Consider the following 18,376-nt stretch of genomic DNA (forward strand, 5'->3'; position numbering starts at 1 on the left):
ATTCTAAAGACCTTAATATATTATGTCTTCCTTGCCTTTACTCTTCCTGCACACTTGGTGTGTGCAAAGCAAATTTGACGATGGCAAGGCTGTGAAATTCTGTCTGTTGATATATGCTGATGTTATCTATATTGAAAAGAAAGTTAAAATATACTGTATAAAAGAAGGTGCCTGATGGACGAATACTGTTAAAATGAAACACTACAATACCATTTTTTTTTTTGATTTTTGACCATTTTATTTCATTTCATTTCTGTTACATTTCAAATTGTATGGTACTACAGTGATAAAATGTTATCTTTAGAAAAGGTACACACACACCCCTACCCCCACACACATAGCACTCTTTTTTTTTCCAACAAGTTGTGTTTTTACACGGTTATTGGTATCTTGTATGTATCATCCTCCACTTGGAGTTAAAATCATGGATTTCTCAACCATATTAAAACTGTTACAGAGCACAGTTTGATTTTCTTTGTTCCAGTGGGTTAGAAATGTAAAAAGAATGCCAGCGTTTAGGCGAGCCAGCAATAAGTAGTAATTTGAATTCACATTTTTAAAAGAATGCAACGCAGAGAGAGAAAGAACGTCATTGCAATCACAGGGATTCCCTTAAAATCAAAACACCAAAAGGAAAGAAAAAGACACGTCAACAAGTCGGATGAACATCTGGTCTTCCGGATATGAATCTTGAGTAGTCTCCACTCTGTTCATTTAAAACTCGTTGATAACGTCACCTGCAAAGCAAACACCATTTTTTTTATTTCTACATCTGAATATATACTGTGTGGTCACCCAGTACGTAAGCATAAACAAAATCACAGATCCCCCTTTTAACCCATATTACTGTGTGTTGTTTGATTGGTTTGAAATTCAATTTTAAATTAAAGTGGAACCTTTGAGGTCAACCAGATCTTCACCATGGCACTCGAACATTTCCAATTTCTTCAGCTTTTCGAATGGTATTTCCTAGAACAGTGTTTTTCAAACTGTGTGAGATATTGTCAGGTGTGCCGTGGGAAATTATCAAATTTGTGTTCCTGTGCGGTCTAGCGCCTGGCACGTAATCATGTAGTTACTACATTGTAGTACTCTTTCATACCAGCAGGTGGCAGCAGCAGGTAGCCAATTGTCTTTGTTTAGAGACAAGCAAATTAGTGACGCATATTTATCCAAACAGGCCCATGTTTCACACTGAGTAAGTATCAATATGAAACACTATAAAATACGTTTTTCTTTGTGTTTATTCAATTCCTATTCAAGACGTTATAATATTACGTCGTTCTTCATTGTTAAAAAATGTTTATATAAACAATATAACACTTATCTTGTTAAAATAAGCTTTTTTTTCACAATTTCAGCTGCTGGTGTGCTGCGAGATTTTTTTCAATGAAATAAATGTGCCTTGACTCAAAAAAAGTTTGAAAAACATTGTCCTAGAAGACGCAATACAGATTAATGTTAATCGGTTAAACTGTCGCCATAAAAATGGATTAACTGTACAGATTATTTAGGTGACTTACTCTTTGCACAGGGGGATGTGTACTCTGTCACGGCCACATCGCCTGCAAATAAGATAAGATCATTCTCAAGTGATCCCAAGAGGGGAAATTCAAGTTTTACAGCAGAACAAGGTGAAGCCGCACACACAAAATAAAAGGAATAAAAATGTGTACTATAAACTGTGGTACTCAAGGACGGTCGAGTTACATTAGAAAATATGGCAGACATGGACATGATTGCAAGCGATGAGGAGCTTACTTGTCTGGTAGTAGTCGTACACTTTGACCACAGCGGCTTTCAGGTTCGAGACAGGCATGTCCTGCTCCAGTGTCATGCCGTAAACCATCGTCTCATCTTTCTTCAGCTGCAAAAACAAACCACACGCCACTGAAGGGGCTTGCACTTCTATTGAGGGGTGTGTGACATGAATAGTGTGGCATCATAGCCCTGCGCAGTAAATTGAAGAAAATCATGGAGGACAGCCACCATTTTGTATTACTTCTTCAGATTTCTGAAATAGTGGCCTTCACTTTAATAGTAACCCAGGGTGAATCTCATTTAATTATTTGCAAGCTCCTCAGTCGATGATCAAGGATATCCATTAATAACTTGGGGAGGGAGAACGGTCCGCTGAAATAAGACGTTTTCTCTTCGATACAATTTCACGGACCTTCATAGACTTGTCTTTATTAAACTCAAAGATTAACAGCGTTGTGTTTCTGTTAAATCTGATCAATAAAACACAGTTACTCTGCATACAATAACTTTACATGTTTCCGGCAACGTTATTATAGTTAACGATGAATAACGAAATAACTACAACTAAAAAAACATTTTCGTTAATGAAACACTGCAAAATAAAAACGACAGTGCTTTTGAAAAAATGAAAACGAATTGAAACTACATTTTACGTTTATAAAATGAACAAAGTTCTTGCGAAATGTCCTTCCTTTTCATCTTATTGGGCATTATGCCCTGCAGTGTGAACGTAGTTTAAAAACAAATTGAAACTAACTTCATTCAAAAATAAAAATAATGAAATTAAAAAAAACAACGATAATAAAAAAAATCTAAAAGTATTATAACTTGGTTACCGGTTAGAGCAAAGAGGATCATTACTAGGCTTTTAACAGAAGTAATTTTAGAATACATAAATTCAAAAATACTGCCAAAAACACTACTTAGCAAAACTTATGGAAATCTGGTAACATTTCTGTATGAACCTAAAATGCGCTATAACCTTTACAGGTGAACTTAATTTGACCCATTTTTAACTTTTGAATGCGCATGTCTGACAGTTCAATCGCAAAATTCATGTGATCCATAAATAGACCAATGCATTTCCTGGTTCAATTAAAATTAAACAAATAGTATTGAAATATTTGACGTGTATTTCACAAGTTCCCTCATTGGAATTTAAATGGAAATAAAATGGAATAAAATTGAGTTTTCCTAAAATTTCACCCGCATGCCCCAAGATTTGTGAGGTCTCAAGGCTCAAAATAACTTTTTTTTTTTTTTTTTTTTTTTTTTTTTTTGAGGTCCAGTTTTGATAATCAGTGACCTCATTTGTGGAGCAACTTTCTAATTTTGGAATACTTTAGTATTCGAATATCCGACTAAAAAATTCTATCGAATAAATGAGTGTGCTGACAAAGTATGATATATTTTAGCTTGATTAAAAAGCCATTTATACATATACATCAAGCAACAACAACCAAAGAAGTCATATTTAATTTGCGAAGTCCCACTCTGCTTTCAATCCGGTACATTTTAATCGATGGAGAAGAATAATAAAGTTCATACCCCGTCCAAGTAGATGTTGATATAACCTTCATCCACTTCCACGCGCTTGACTGAGCGGTCCTTCCTTAACTAGAGGAACACATAGTAAACTGTGATCAGCGTAGTTCAATGTGTACAATTTGTGATAACCGGTGACAAAATATTTGAGGGTAGAATACGAAATTACCGCTTCCAGAGAGCTTTTAGTCAAAATGTGTCCAGACAGGAGTTTGATGTTAACGATGACCATGTTGGTCTCCTCTCTCCTGCCCTGGTACCTGCAAACACAAAAAGGTTTCTTTGTGACTCCTGTCAATAAACATATTCATGTTAACGCATGTACGTTGACATGACGCCAAGTGGCAAAGTTCCACAAATTTCCCTGGACGCTAAGAGACGGAAAGTATGGGCAGTCCGTCGCCAGGATGGTTGGAAACCTACCTACCTCCTTTCTTTGTGATGTAACTTTATTCTGCCTTATTCTCTTTGATGTCGGTAAGAAAAAATAAATAGAAATCAATTGACAAGGCATAGGGGTTTGTTTAGCTACGACATTTGTTCGATTGTCCCTCGGGCACCACATAAACCCCTCGTGGGATGCTTTGCAGCAGTCTTTTTATGGTCGTCCACCTATCAAGGAAGCGACTATTACTTCGGCCATTTCATAAAGGATGTGTTATGATTCTTATAGGCTCAAGTTTTGTGCCATTCTTGAATGCTCATTTTATGCGAGAGCCCTTCGCACTGGAAAAAAAGTATCTGGTTATTTTGTTGTTTGTTTCAACCCCTTTGTTGTTGGGTTATCGTAGTGGATCTTTTATACATGCAATGAAAAATGTATTATCAAAAAAAGAACTATATTAGGCAGTATGCATGTATTTTGTCCTCATTTAAAATAGCATTTCTGTCACACGTTTGGTTAGGAAGTGTGTGGTCAAGTGCCCCCCCCAAAGAAAAATTGTGGCTTCCTCCAGCATGAATTTACCCATCCTTGATCTTGGTCTGTTGGCCCGCATGCGCAACTACACTCTGATCAAGAATAAGATCCTCGTTCAACTAATTAAAAAAAAAAAAAAGAAAACACAAGTATTTCTGATTATTTAAACTCAAAAGTATATTTTTTTAAACAGTATTATTATACATTAAAGCGATTGTATTATGATAGTACGAAATGGGACTCGGCATAAATTAGTTACAGATAACTGGGCTGAAAATTCTTTCAAGGATATTTTATGTACGCAAATCATATGATTATAAGGCAAAATGTTCAATGAGTAATCTGTGGAGGTTGAGACAGAGACACACACACACACACACTCACTTGACATGGACAGAGAGGATGATCTGTGTCTTGCTGGGGTTGCACTTGGAAATGGTGTTGGCGGAGATTTCGAAGGCAGAAAAGTCGGGAGGAGGGGGGATATTGTAATCCATGGCGATCTGGAAGGGGACAGGAACAAGACGTGCTCTTACGCTATACTTTCATCTCAATAATGCATGATGTTTAAACTCAACAATCAAAATCAGTTTATGTCCTGTCAAAAACGCTGATATGTTGCCAAGTAAGATAGTACCTGTGTCAGAACACAGCTCTGTCCCTCGGCTTTAATGGTGTATTCTCCAGGGATCTCGCTCAGCTTCTCCTCCTGGTACAGGAGCCGATTGCTCTGGTCCACTATGAACTCCTTTTTCAGACCTCCTAATGACGTCACTGTCACGACAGTCCTGCCCCCGGGATTATAAATGGCAGCACCGTATTTCGTCAGCGCCTGGAGGGCCACCACCGTGTCCTGAGGAGCACAAGAGCACACAGTCATTTCGTCTGCCCGGATGGTAGACCCTTCCCCAAACTCCTGCTCGCAGCTTTGCCTACCTGGGTGGAAGAGAAGCCTCCGTACTGATTTTGTTGCTGCGTGAGCCAGCGCACGATGCCGGCGCTATAGCCCAGGCCAAAATCTGGCAGGGCGGGTCCGGAGAGCAGTGCCAGCAGCACATAGGAGGTGATCTCCACCTCCAGAGAATCCACCCCTTTCTCGGAGGAGCCATCTCGGGTCCAGTGGCGGGTTCCCCCTGCCACGGGAACATCAGCAATCAAAATGACACTGTTCAACATTGAGGTAAAGTAATGAAGCTACACGACAGAAAAGAGTAGCGCAAAAAATTGTGATACTATAAAACTCTGCCTTGCTTGATACTGTCAGAGCTAAATTCAAGTTTGCAATTATTGTGCTCGTAGATTTCAAGCGGAGTATGGCTTGCACTGCGCATACTCACAGCTGTTTCCATTCAACAAAAACGAAATGAGACTTGATAGTGATTCCACTTTGTGCGTTGTGACTAATGTTGTGATGTACCCATCGTAGTGGACTGCTGGTGCAAGTAGGCGATGAGTTTCTTCCTCATCACTTCGTCCCTAGCCAGGGTGAAGGTGTAGGACATCAGCGCTACGGTGTACAAGTTGTCCCGCTGGCCGGCTGCCTCTTTCAGACAACCCAGACACCTCTGGATCACAGGGTCCTGCCACAAAAGAAACATAAAAATAGAAGGGATCCAATAGTCTCGACGGTGAACGACCAAAGTTTGAACGGTTTGCTTCCAAACATTTTCAGACATGGGCAGCTCACAAAAGAGAAATACATGACACACATTTGAGACAAAAGGCTGATTTTTTTCCAATAAGAATAATGCAGGCGTTCCTGTATAAGCTTTTGCTGTCTTTCTGGGGAGTGTGGACACGGGGGTTCACTTGCGCTTGACAGTTCCCTCCCACTTTTTTTACACCGTGGGCTCAACAAGTCATCGTAGCAAAAGACGACATGGAATTGCCCCCGTGATAGAAAGGGCGTGGTGAGCAGTGGCTTATTTGCATGAGAAAGCGCTACCGCATTAGAAGAGAGTGATTTTAACCAGCTTGGCAAATCTGCTGTTAAGTGAGCTTTAAAATTTGACACCGACTACCATAAGCATCTTGTGTTATTCAGTATAAATAAAATCTGAAGAAGAGCGTTGACAATGGCGGCCAGAAGGGTGTAAACAACGAGCAGCTAAAAACACAGCAGGCAAGGTGGCAACAATTTCCACATATAGTCACACTTTGAAAATGAAGATCCAGCAAAACATTACACTCGAGGGGGTCGGCGGTCAAATGCAACATGGGAGTGACGTCTGACTCACCTTGATGTCGGAGTCCAGTTCCAACAGGGCGGCAACGACATAAGCCGTCAGGGACACGTCGTCGCTCACTCCTCCCTGATGGGACATAAAAGCATGCAATTCATATGTCATTCCATACTTTTTATTTTGGTCCTGTAACACTAAAGTAGCAGACAGGACCAATCTAATCGAAGTAAACGCGCACATGCTAATACTCCAATAGATCTTAGATTGTACGAGTGGTGTGCAAGCAGGTCAACGACCGTATTGGAGTCATCACCTTCATGCCATTGTGGAAGAGTTTCCCCACGGATCTGATGCAGCCGTCACGCCCCTGCTTTGAGTACAACCACTTCTTGGCATCCATAATGTGCTTGGGATCTACAAAGATGTAAGGCTTCGCTCCACCAAATGACTTCATCACAAAGGTGGTCAGCCTAGAGCGAGAGAGACACACGCACACACTTTTGAAAACAAATCAAAACACAGAGCGCCTCTGTCGGTAACCCCAAAATGAACCCAGCCATAGAATATTATTACATAACGATCTTGTGTGTGATATGAAGCCTCTGGGCTACAAGAGAGTTCAGCTGAATCTGACAGAGGGGCAGCAACGTTTTGGAGCGCAAACTCAAATATTCACAAAATCAATGAAATATCATAATGTGACACTCCAGGATGTCACTGCAATATTGTTATGATTGCAAATATTCAACCAGAATTGAACAGTCAGAAATGCTAAACTCGGTTTTGGGTTTAAGGGTACAAGCGTTTTTGCACACAGCAAATCAAATTGCACAGCAAATTGTCTATAATTGTAGAGGGAAGCCAAGAGACAAAAAATAAATATTAAATCCTCCTCCCTCTTCCTGTGACTTTAAGTTTTAAGCATCCTTGGGTCCCTTGAAAGGTGTTGTATTAAAACTGAACTATTATTGTTATTACTTGTTCACATATCCGCCCTTGTTTCCATAAAAAGCCACCCCCCATACATGCTCACCAAGTGCCAAACTGCCCAACATCCTTTCAGGAACAAAAATAAATAAATAAGCGTTTGTTCAATCCCCCCCCCCCAGGCGATGTGCTTTAAGCCCATTAAACGCAAATATTAATATTTTCTGGCAGCAGCCTCATAAAGTAAATGTCTAGCATATTTTCTGGTGCCAAAAACAGAAAGATGTGTACGCCTGCCTCGGCTGCCATTTTCAGTCTCGTATCAAATTAAGTGTGAACTTCAAGCTGAATAAAGTCACCGTATAACAAAGCACTTCTTCAAAATGTTCTTTAACAACTGATGCAACTGCACTATATTGTGTGTTACGTCATTTATTCTGCTATTTTTTGGTCATTTCAGATCATCATCAAGGTTTAATGTGACATCAGTGCTAGCCTTAAATACAATATAAATGTTTTTGTGCCAGTAAATTAAAAGTGTAATACTGGCAGATGAATTAATCCAAATTTTCCAGATAGCCATAACGTAACAACAGTGATCTCTTGACACTTTGAATTAAAAATAAGTCTACGGCCATTTCGTAGAGACATTCAGCAAGTGCACTTAACTGCCGGGGTGTACACAAACCTTCAGACACGGTGGAATCGCAAAAGTGGAACGTGATGTCTAAGTCGCAATAAAACTCTGCCGTGATATCACTCATAGCTTCACGTGAGACATTCGTAGGTCTTGCGACACTCATTTGAGTGAAAGGGATGCTGTATGGTTGTGCTTCTTTTTCTTTGAATGATAGCACCACAAGGGCGATGGCAGAGAGGAAAAATGTTGGTATTATTGGTGTTTTCCTGATGATGTTGATGTTTTTTACCTTTCCCCAAAATATCCATCTACATGATCTTGTGTATGAATCATGCTTATTTGGTTGATTCTAACAATGGTTAATTTCTTTTTCCACTTGTATGACAGTTTCGTCTGTTCAATTGCTCAACACTTTCTCTACAGTTTTAAGATGGCGACAGATTGACCCTGGAATGGATTTTTCATCATTTTCTAGGTCAATGGGCTTTCGCTGTATTGCGTTTTATAGCTTCAAGGTACTCAAAATTCTTTCCACAACAGAGCAATGTTTGATATTTTTCCCTACCCAAATGCCAATCATTTAATTTTTTTTTTATACAAAGCACCATCATTGATGAACTCTTTCCTACTGACCAGGTGTTGCCAGACTCGTCGCTCTTGCCAAATGCGCTGTAGGAGCCATCGTCATGCTTGTAGGTCAGCTCCCTTTGGTAGCCTATAGAACACACACACACACGCACAAATACACCCGTCACGTTCTCTATTGCGACCACAAGCACATGTAGGAAATATGCCCTCATGGTGCCTCCTTCACTAATTGTGCGTTCGCACAAATTTGTATAGTGAAATAGGGGCGGGGTTTGGGTAAATTGGAGCAAATTGGCGGGTGCGCACGTGTTATGAATCCGATGGAGATTTTGAGTATATGTTCAACTTTTGTTCAGCGAAAGAACATTTGTACGTGTTTATTAGTGAATGAGACCCGTTGTGTTTCACTCGCACAAAATACTACCTCTCGTGTGGATTGAAAATAATAGTTGCCCTTGTTAAAAATGCCTACAATTGTACAGTATGTCAATTGAGTGGTGCTCCATCTTTTTGAAGAGTTCATCAAAAATAAGAAAGAGGTATTCACTGTTATTGTAAGCTATCCTGACGCGGTCACATATATATTGTAGTTTGCACATTAAAATTGCATAGAAATATTGGTGACATTTTAACTTAAGTGTTGGTTCGATTAAAATGAGAGTCAAATAAAATCTTACTCAAGACCAAATTCAAAGCTATTGTATGCAAAAGTTGTGATTAATGAATTGTGCAGTGATTCTTTTGGTTACCACTACAGTGAGCAGACATTGAGAATCGCTGCCATATTGTATGCAGGTCATCGTGTGTCGTAATGAATTATGCCACATGTATTCGTAATTACTGGAGCTACTAAGTGGTAAGCAAAAACAATATTTACACACATTTATTATCAGGTAGGTTTTAAAGTGTAAGTCAACCCAAGCATATTTTTTTTTTCAAGAATATTTTCCCAGCAGGCCTACTAGTTGAAACACGGCATTGTGATTAATTTTGCGTTTGTGGAATATAAGATAAGCAGAAAAATGCACACGTTTTTAGCCATCTCCGGGGGCAGCCATTTTGTCTTCTGTCGACTGAAAATGACATCACAACTGCTCACAACGACCAATCACGGCTGAGCTGTTTTTTGAATCTGAGCCGTGATTGGTTGTTGTGAGCAGTTGATGTCATTTTCAGTCGACAGAAGACAAAATGGCCGCCCCCGAAGATGGCTAAAAACGAGTGGATTAACACTTACTCCACAAGCGCAATATTAATCAGAATGCCCTGTTTCAACTACTGGGCTTGCATAAACATATTCTTGAAAAAAGTTTGCATTTTACTATCCCATATGTTGATCCATTTTTGATCGTGTTGTTTTGTGAGCCTTTCTTCCATGTTGGGAATGATGACTCACCGCTCTCGAGGAAGCGTGTTGCCCTGTCCAGAATCTCAGCAGTCAGCTGACCTGTGCTTTTCAGGTAGATGAGAATGAAGATGTTGGGAGCAAAGAGCAACATGTTCTGCTCGCCACAGCCATATGGCATTGCCAAGAGTTGGTCCAGGTTCTTAATGGCTCGGCCCATCAGGTCACCTTCAGGAAAAAAAAAATCATTAGGGGGGGGTTCTATTTAGAGGAGTTATATGAAAACGCGGTCCGAAAACATAAACACGAGGCATTTTTACCAAGTACAGAGACAGTGGCTCTGGCAGATCCCACAACAAACAGTTCTGGCAACACAAGAGAGACTTGCTTTTCCACTGGTCCTTCTGTCGACAAAAAGTAGGGAAAAAGAGTGAGTGAATAATACCTACAATTTTGTCTCATAGGACCTGAAACAATGTCAGAACTCGGAGCATTTAACATTTCCACTTTCAAAATACTACATTGGTTCTGTTTCTTTGCATTGTGCATGACACAAAAAACAATGTTCAGCGGAGTAAAAGTGATTTCAATTACAAGGGTAAAGAATAATGATGACTTTAAAAAAGACGTTCTACAATCCAAGTTTTGGATAGGACGTAAAGTTATATCAGGATCTAAAATTTCCTCTGGATCCAAAAAGACTGGATGAAAAATTACAAAATGTTCAGACAAACTTTCTTTTTTGGGATTTTGTGGGGGAAATAAATGACAGCAAGAAAACGTATCCATCAAACTCTCGTGTGAGTAAAAGAGCTCCAGCAAGACTTTCCGAACGCGTTCTAGTTGTAAAAACATACCTGCAGGACAGAGGAGCGCGTTGTGACTGACTGACTGAGGCGTTCCTTCAGCCTACAAGAGAAACCAACACGGAAACTCTTTAACTGGAATGAATTACACAACACAACAAGAGAGCCCCCCCAATTCACATTAGACACGGTTATGGTGCATGGTTCTTCAAAAGGCTGATAAACCTCCTGTGACCTTGTTTGGAGTCCATCTGTGTTTAATAGAAATAGAAAATGCTATCTTCTTACAGTGTTTGAAAAGACAATCACATCTGCTGATGTTCTGTCAACATCAACATCCAGCTGCCATGTACAGTCATGTTGCATGTGACAGGTACTGACCTCCACCAGCAGGCTGCGGACCACAGTGTCGATACGGCCCACGTCAGGGACGGAAGCCACCTCATTGCCACACCGCACCCTTGTCCTCACTGCCTCGGCGCTCACCTTCAGATCCACCTTGCCTGTGTGCAAACAAACAGTCTTAATCAGAGGTCGCATGCAGTCAGGCGTCTTCAGTCCAGCCTTCAACAATTTTAGAGTCAACAGCTTTTCGGACTCATTTATTTTTAGGGTTAATCCCCGCCCACCTCCTCTGGATTTTGCTTTGTCGCCCAGATTCCAGTCTTACTCACTGTCATTAATTTAAGATGTGATCACTCTTATATAGCAGAGTGTTAATGGAATTTCCGCTCGAGGGATTACCACACACATAACTTAACATTAAAAAAAAAAAAATCTATTTGGAATGCCAAAATACTCAGTCAAGATCAAGACGCGAAATAATATACCTGTACGTTTGAATAGCAAATGACTGATTTACTGGAAAATCACAGTATTGAAAATGAGGAGCGGAAGGCACGATAATTTGAAGTGATGTAGTCATTCTTACCAAGTGCAGTTGGTGTGACAATCCAAGTGAAGGTTCTGCTCTCCTCACTGCACAGACACATGCTGTACTGGCAGCCGTCACAATTTCTGAAGGTATACGTGTCAGACGGAGCCAGTGTAACTTTCACCTGAAGACACAGACATATTTGCCAGGATCAATAAGAAAATTATGACAGTAGGATGTGATCTCTCCTTGCATGCGGGAGGGGAAAAGAAGAACATTTTAGATGAATGATTATTTTTAACATTCGAGTCATTGATATTTACCATGATGCATTTGGAGAGATAGTTGAAGACCGTGGCTTTTAGAGTAAACACTTCCCCGCGGATGACAGAGTAGGGCAGCGTCAGACTGACGAAGAAGGGCTGGAAGACAGTCAGCGCAGTGGTGGGCGCCACACCGAAGCCCACAGAGGAGACGCAGAAAGCGCCAGCGGCCCACTTGGTGATGGTGTCCGGGACCATCTTCTCCACATTCGCTGTCCCCGTGTCTCTATACACACGCACGCATGCAGGCACGCCAGGCGAATGAATAACAGGCTGCTTTGAGCTCAAACAACGCAAAGGAAATGAATATTGCAAAATATTTCAATAAAGTTTTGACGAACTGCCTTCTGAACATATTTACCCAACAGAAACTAGGTCCCAGATCCATGTTTCTGGGAAGAATGTCCGAATGGTCTCCGTCTTCTCCTCCTCATCGTCATCTTCCTGTCCATTAGCAGATGGCGGCACATCATTTAAGATCACGGAAACCGGAACACCTGCACCACCTTCGACCCCTAAAGAAAAAAAAAAAAATCACTTTAATAGGAGTCAACTTTAATCAGCTGCCAGAACACAGTCACTGCTACTACATTTGGATCAACAGATGACAATATCAGTGATACATCTAAAGATTGTCATGCTTCATTATCTGCAGGGGACAATTTGCACTTTTTCTCCTGGAAAATGGTGGCTGTTCATTTCCGCAGTTGAAGGTATAGAATTTTGTGCCCTTGCACGGAAAAGCAACGCATTTCCAGTTCTTCACAATAATACAAATCATGAAAAACAATACATGCTACAGTGGTGGAATTTGTGAACAAAACTCAACGTGTTCAAATGAGAAATCAGCAAGCAGCGAGTGCTGCAAAGTCACAATACAATGAGGGATTAAAGAATACACGGTGGCAAACCTACCTTCCCTGAAATACGCATATTTATATAGGCAGTCGTAGGGTTTCTTCACATCAGAATTTGTCACAAGCTTGACTCCAATCTCCTGAAATAGAGAATGACATTTATCTCATCAAAACACGCCTTTATGGAAATGGTGCGATAGGAGAGCGTCATGCGGGAACACAAATGCACACTTGTGCGCATTTATGCACAGCTCGAGCCACGCGTACACACAAAACTTTGCGGTAGAGCAGTGAAAGTACATTTGAACGGCGAGACATCGTAGCCACAGATCAATCCAACCGCCTTTATTGAAAGCACCATCTCACAACAAATTCTGAGAACACGAAATGATTTCATTCGAGCAATGCACAAGCAAATCTGTGATCTACATAACCTGGCGGAATTAACGCACAATTCATTTTTCGTTGCCGGTTCCTCTCTTTGGAATGTCCTCTCACCAAACGGTAGACAAGCCCCCCTCTCTGTCCATTTTTAAATCTCGTCTTAAAACACATTTGTATTCTGTGACTTTTGAGTTAGTATGAGACTCTTTTTTTTTTTTTTAGTTGAATTCAGTGAGGTCACATGTCCCATCTTGCAATACGGGTTTCTTCCTGCTTGTCCTACTTCCCCCACTTAATTACGGATCATTCTCACCTGTTGGCTGTGACTTGTTTTGCCATGTTTTTGGATGTCTTAAATTGATTGCTGCTACTACATATGGTCAATTGGAGGCGTGTCACAAGGCAAATATAGGCCAGCTGTGCGCGAGTGTGGCAGTTTAGAAAAGGCGGGATTTATTTATTAACATTCATTACTGGTGATAAATACAGATTTTACTTTTTTTTTTTTTTTTTTACAGTAGATCTTCCATCAATGAGAATAAGAATGATGCGAACAAAAGTGAACAAGTTGTCGCTTTTGGACACACTGGTTTGCTCATGCTCACTTGAACCACTCAAACAAACACACATGCCAATACAGAAACGCAAAGGCACCATAGCATTCATTACAGCTAAGGCTCACACATTGTTGACATTTTGTTTTGACTTTATAATTGGCTTGCGATGGCAAGTATAGAGTCTATACTATAATGCCATACTCGATAGGCACAGGCCCTCAAAAATGAAGCAGGTCAGTGTCAGTCGTTCTTAGTGTAGCCAACTTAATAGTCAAGTCCAAAGCCTTACTTTAAAGATGCTGAAAACATCATCCTTCTGAGTGATGGGTCCAGGGTAAAGCGAGCGCTTGCCCCGCCGTCCCGGCAACATCTCATCTTCAAGGAATGGTATGGGCCCGGGAAAACAGGGATACGGCTCAAAGTCTTCAATTTCATACGAGTATCCCGTCAGCCTCTGCAGAGGCAGCTGACTGTAAACCTGCACAGAGTTAAACACAATATTCAATCAAGACTCAGATTTATTTATTTTTTTTTTCTTTGTGGAGTAGTTTCGCAAATCAGCAACTTCATATGGGGAGCAATTTTCTAGCTTTGAGGAGCATTTTTTTTTGCAGGTTAATCCCAGGGAGGGCAGCACGGTGGGTGACTGGTTAGCACATCTGCCTCCGGTTTGGTCCCCCATTCCAAAAATATGCATGGCATGTTGATTTAACACTCGAAATTGTGACTGTGAGTGTAAATGGTAGTTCGTCTATGTGTCTTGTGATTGGCTGGCGACCAGTTCAGGGTCAGTGCAACAAACAAACAAACAACAAACAAATCTTTTCAACAGGGCAATTTCAAACAAAAATATACATTTCAGTTTAAATGTTTTTTTTCTGAATGGATCGTATGGCTAAATTGTTTTTAAAAACATAATGTAGAGTCATTTTGACATTTATTGTGCAGACCTCAAAAGTCCAAATCAAAACTCAAAACTCTCTTGTGAAAAGAATATTTGTTATACTATATTCATGTACTTTTAAGCTTATAGGCCACGCCTCTTGGCTGACGTGCATCGTAGCAGACTTGATTCATTTCACCTTCATTCCAAAATGCCTAACAGTAATTTGTCTAGTATTTTCTCTCGGCTTCATCACAGTGGGGGGAAAGTAGGTGTTTTTAAAAATGAGGGGGAGAGAGCCTTGATTTGCGACAAAGTTTTCATCACTACGGTGGCTGTGAAACCTGAGTATGTTGTATTTTGATAAATTGCTTTTTGGACAGCCCAACAAGACCCTCCAAAGGCAAAGCAAAGCATGCAAATGTCATACAGAACGTCCGCAGTGAACAGATTCCAACCCTGAACCTTCTTTTTTTTGAGGCAACTTGTTCAACTGCGCCACCTTGAATAAAATCCAAGTGTTTTACTCGTATTTTAAGAAATGACCCGGTTGATGCACGTTTTGGTATAAAGTTGAAGTTATCTTACGTAGTCAACATTGAGTTCCTCCTCTGCCTGCAGCAATAGGATGCTCTGGTCAATGGCTCTAACAGAGCACAAAGAGCCAGGCTGAGCCTGCAGTTTCAATGTGGTTTTCTCTGCTGGAAGCTCCTGGAGGGACGAGAACTTGAGAGAAACCTGCACAGAAGACAACAAGGGATCAATGCAGTTTTCAAATGGTCTTTTCTTTTACACCACTGACCACATTAATTCCATGAAAACACAAGTATATATAATTTGTGTATTGTGTATTATACAATACAATACAATTTTATGTAAATAGCGCATTTCATAACAGCTAGTGCTGTAACAAAGCACTTTACAAACAATTACAATACATAGAACAAAAACAATAAAAGGATGTGATACATGTATCAATAAATATAGACATAATTAATATATAAATATAAATAAAATATAAATAATGAAGCCAATAAATTGACATAAAAGACTACATACAATTGACACCGGGAAAGAGCCGAAAATTTCAGGTCTGATCAAAAGACTTTTTATTAGAAAATCACCAGGTCTAACCTTGTTTTTGAGACAGAGCTCGATGGGGAAGTCCTGGCTGTCTGCCACAGCCTCGCCACCAGGCAACACAGTGTAAACCACAACCTGTGCAAAGGGTGCCAGGTCGATCACTTGACGGAGGGAGATGGACAACTCCCCTTTGTTCACTGACAAAGGTAAGAACAAGATGTCACATGTTATCGGATGAAACTATGTGTCAAGCAGGAAATACCCTTAATGGTTTTGACTTCATGAAATTACATTAGAAAGTATGTTTGACTGACAATTAAACATATCAAGCAGTCAAAAAAAACAACAAAGAACAATATAGGTATCAATGTTTAAAAATGTAATATTTGGACACTGTAGATTGAATCTTTGATCAAACTACCACACGTCTTTTGGATGTAGCAGGAAACCAGCGTGACAACCCACGCAAGCATAATCGAACAAATTCAAATGAAATTACATTACCTGTACCCACTCTAACAGAAACCGGGAGACGGCCATGCTGCACAATTACTCCTTTGGACATCACCTAAGAAGTACACATTGAATCAAAGTCAAATGTGACGTTACCCACAAAGACATTTCAAATGTGTGCTATTTACAGTGTTAGAATTTCTAGTACAGACTGAAGTTGGCAATATTGAGAACAACTGGACTCACCAAGTAGAAAAAGTCTAAGGTCCTCTGTCTGATGTTGAGCTCCTCTCCCTGGATGATGTACTGAGCTCGTACCGTGGCATCTTTATCACAGGAAATCTTCCCGCTGACCTGCATGAGCTTCAAAAAACTACTACTCTTGGAGTAGAAGGCAGAAACACCATGGTAGGCTGCCCTGTACTCCGGTTTCCGTATATCTGGAATGTACACCTCATTTTTATCCTCCAGTTTGGACATGGCCTGTTAAAGCAAAAACAAGACAACGGTTACATCCGAGGCCAGTGAATTTAGGATCAATAGAGTCTTGTTGGCAGTTGTGCGATGTGGCAACGTCGTAAATTATAGCCAATCAAAATGCACAGAAGTTTTCACAAAGACAAAAAAAAATCAATTTCCAGTTTTTACAGTTTGAATTAGAATGGGCATTTTTTGGTGCCTGTCCAATATGTAATCTTAAGGTATACAAGTCACACCTGAGTATACGTCAGAGGAGCCGAACTATGAAAAAAAAGTAACTTATAGACCGAAAAATACGGTAATTGCAGGGCTACATTGGTGGTCTCTGGACAAGCCTTTTGTGCTGTTAGCAACTAACATCTGCTAATGTGATTAGCTTCAGAAACTATTTCTGCTTACATAGTGAATATTTCAATACTTTTGATGATAATAAAAGTGATTTTGTTAGTGTTTATCATGGCATATTTAGACTCTGACCATGTAGGTTAAAAAAAGGGACTTTATTCCTCTAGTATGCACCACAGTGGCCCAAAAACAACACACGAGTCACAAACCTTAAGGTTCACATAGTCCTTCCAGTTGCTGGTGTCCAATGAAAACGAGGCCACGCCTTCTTTGTTTGTGATGAGTTTTAAAGTGAATGAGTCCGGAGCAAATAGGTACACGGGCTCATTGGCAACAGGTTTATTGTCTGGACCAATCAATTTGACCTGCAAACAAAATGAAATGTGAAAATAGTCGCTTAAATAGCCTATAAAATGAAACATGTCCACATCAAATATTATTGGTACGGTCCACATATCTCTCTGCATTTGACTGTACTTCAACGGCTTTTGAGTGCAATTTGTCCTTTGGCTCATTGGTTGGACAAGGTTTAATATTGGCTTTTACAACACTTAAAAAAGAAGGAGTACCTTTCCCTGAAATGCGATGCCAGGCTTGTACGCCGAAGGTACATTTTCAAAAGTGATTCTCCTGATGACGGCACTGAAGGTTGCCCGCCCTGTGCCTTCCAGGATCACCCCTCAATGGGAAATATGATGATTAATCACAACCAGTTATCAAGTTGTATATGTATAGTGATGGTGAGTCAAACATTTCACCAGCTTACCTGTGCCATGCTCTTCCAGTTCGGCGTTCACCACAAAACTATCGTCATACCTATAGTTGTTGAGGGCAAACTCTGCCATGCTCACCGTTTGTGTAGCACAGCCGCTGCGATCGGTCTGCAAGAGTGGCACTTTTAGACTCAAGCCGTTCATGGAGTTACACGAAGGGACTGACAATAGTAGTTGATAGTGTCAGCTACTCACTCTCAGTTTGAATGTCCGGCAGATGTTTGTCTCCAGCGGAGAACGCCAGAAAAAGCGAAAAGCATTCCTACAAAACACCGCCTTGACTGAGCCAACAACTGGTTTTCCATAAGTATATCTGCATGGAGAAGCAAAAGTTTAGTTCGTTAAAGTTCTTTATTTTTTCTAACTAGCATCAAATGGTGATTGCCAGTCAGAAATTACGGGTATTACATTGAATTAGCATGAGTTGCAGACTATTTACAAGACATTTTATGTAAAACATTATTTTTCATTGCTTGAGTTTAAAGATCTTTGTGTACTTTTTTTTTTCTTTTTATAAAAAAGGAGGAAGTGGAAATGAAGTCCGACTGCACTTACTTTCCACAAACTTTAAATGTGACCTGCTTGTCCAAGATTGAAATCACACTCGGGAGTTGAACAGTTACCTCAAATTTGGGCAAAACTAAATAAAG

At 40.3% G+C, this 18,376-nt stretch overlaps 1 protein-coding gene across 1 annotated transcript in view; it reads right to left on the bottom strand.

The window, feature by feature from the left end:
* Positions 1 to 219: 219 nt before the first annotated feature.
* Positions 220 to 18,376, bottom strand: part of a2m1 (alpha-2-macroglobulin 1) — a 39,821-nt gene continuing 21,664 nt past the window's right edge. Inside the window, exons 8-37 of the mRNA XM_086036469.1 lie at positions 18,282 to 18,366; positions 17,922 to 18,039; positions 17,720 to 17,834; positions 17,523 to 17,632; positions 17,163 to 17,318; positions 16,375 to 16,611; positions 16,180 to 16,243; positions 15,727 to 15,872; positions 15,181 to 15,330; positions 13,999 to 14,187; positions 12,827 to 12,908; positions 12,273 to 12,426; positions 11,912 to 12,137; positions 11,646 to 11,772; positions 11,096 to 11,217; positions 10,766 to 10,817; positions 10,229 to 10,312; positions 9,960 to 10,136; positions 8,609 to 8,690; positions 6,722 to 6,878; positions 6,463 to 6,537; positions 5,643 to 5,805; positions 5,162 to 5,358; positions 4,863 to 5,078; positions 4,610 to 4,728; positions 3,476 to 3,566; positions 3,310 to 3,378; positions 1,762 to 1,867; positions 1,524 to 1,565; positions 220 to 737 (exon numbers count right to left, since the gene is read on the bottom strand). Of these exons, the coding sequence (XP_085892595.1) occupies positions 715 to 737; positions 1,524 to 1,565; positions 1,762 to 1,867; positions 3,310 to 3,378; positions 3,476 to 3,566; positions 4,610 to 4,728; positions 4,863 to 5,078; positions 5,162 to 5,358; positions 5,643 to 5,805; positions 6,463 to 6,537; positions 6,722 to 6,878; positions 8,609 to 8,690; positions 9,960 to 10,136; positions 10,229 to 10,312; positions 10,766 to 10,817; positions 11,096 to 11,217; positions 11,646 to 11,772; positions 11,912 to 12,137; positions 12,273 to 12,426; positions 12,827 to 12,908; positions 13,999 to 14,187; positions 15,181 to 15,330; positions 15,727 to 15,872; positions 16,180 to 16,243; positions 16,375 to 16,611; positions 17,163 to 17,318; positions 17,523 to 17,632; positions 17,720 to 17,834; positions 17,922 to 18,039; positions 18,282 to 18,366 (3,734 nt within the window). The 3' untranslated portion in view covers positions 220 to 714. The remainder of the gene's footprint in view (positions 738 to 1,523; positions 1,566 to 1,761; positions 1,868 to 3,309; positions 3,379 to 3,475; positions 3,567 to 4,609; positions 4,729 to 4,862; positions 5,079 to 5,161; positions 5,359 to 5,642; positions 5,806 to 6,462; positions 6,538 to 6,721; positions 6,879 to 8,608; positions 8,691 to 9,959; positions 10,137 to 10,228; positions 10,313 to 10,765; positions 10,818 to 11,095; positions 11,218 to 11,645; positions 11,773 to 11,911; positions 12,138 to 12,272; positions 12,427 to 12,826; positions 12,909 to 13,998; positions 14,188 to 15,180; positions 15,331 to 15,726; positions 15,873 to 16,179; positions 16,244 to 16,374; positions 16,612 to 17,162; positions 17,319 to 17,522; positions 17,633 to 17,719; positions 17,835 to 17,921; positions 18,040 to 18,281; positions 18,367 to 18,376) is intronic.

The sequence above is a fragment of the Filicampus tigris genome, chromosome 7, assembly GCF_054856515.1.
Source record: "Filicampus tigris isolate MCC_2025a chromosome 7, RoL_Ftig_1.0, whole genome shotgun sequence".
Classification (NCBI taxonomy): domain Eukaryota; kingdom Metazoa; phylum Chordata; class Actinopteri; order Syngnathiformes; family Syngnathidae; genus Filicampus; species Filicampus tigris.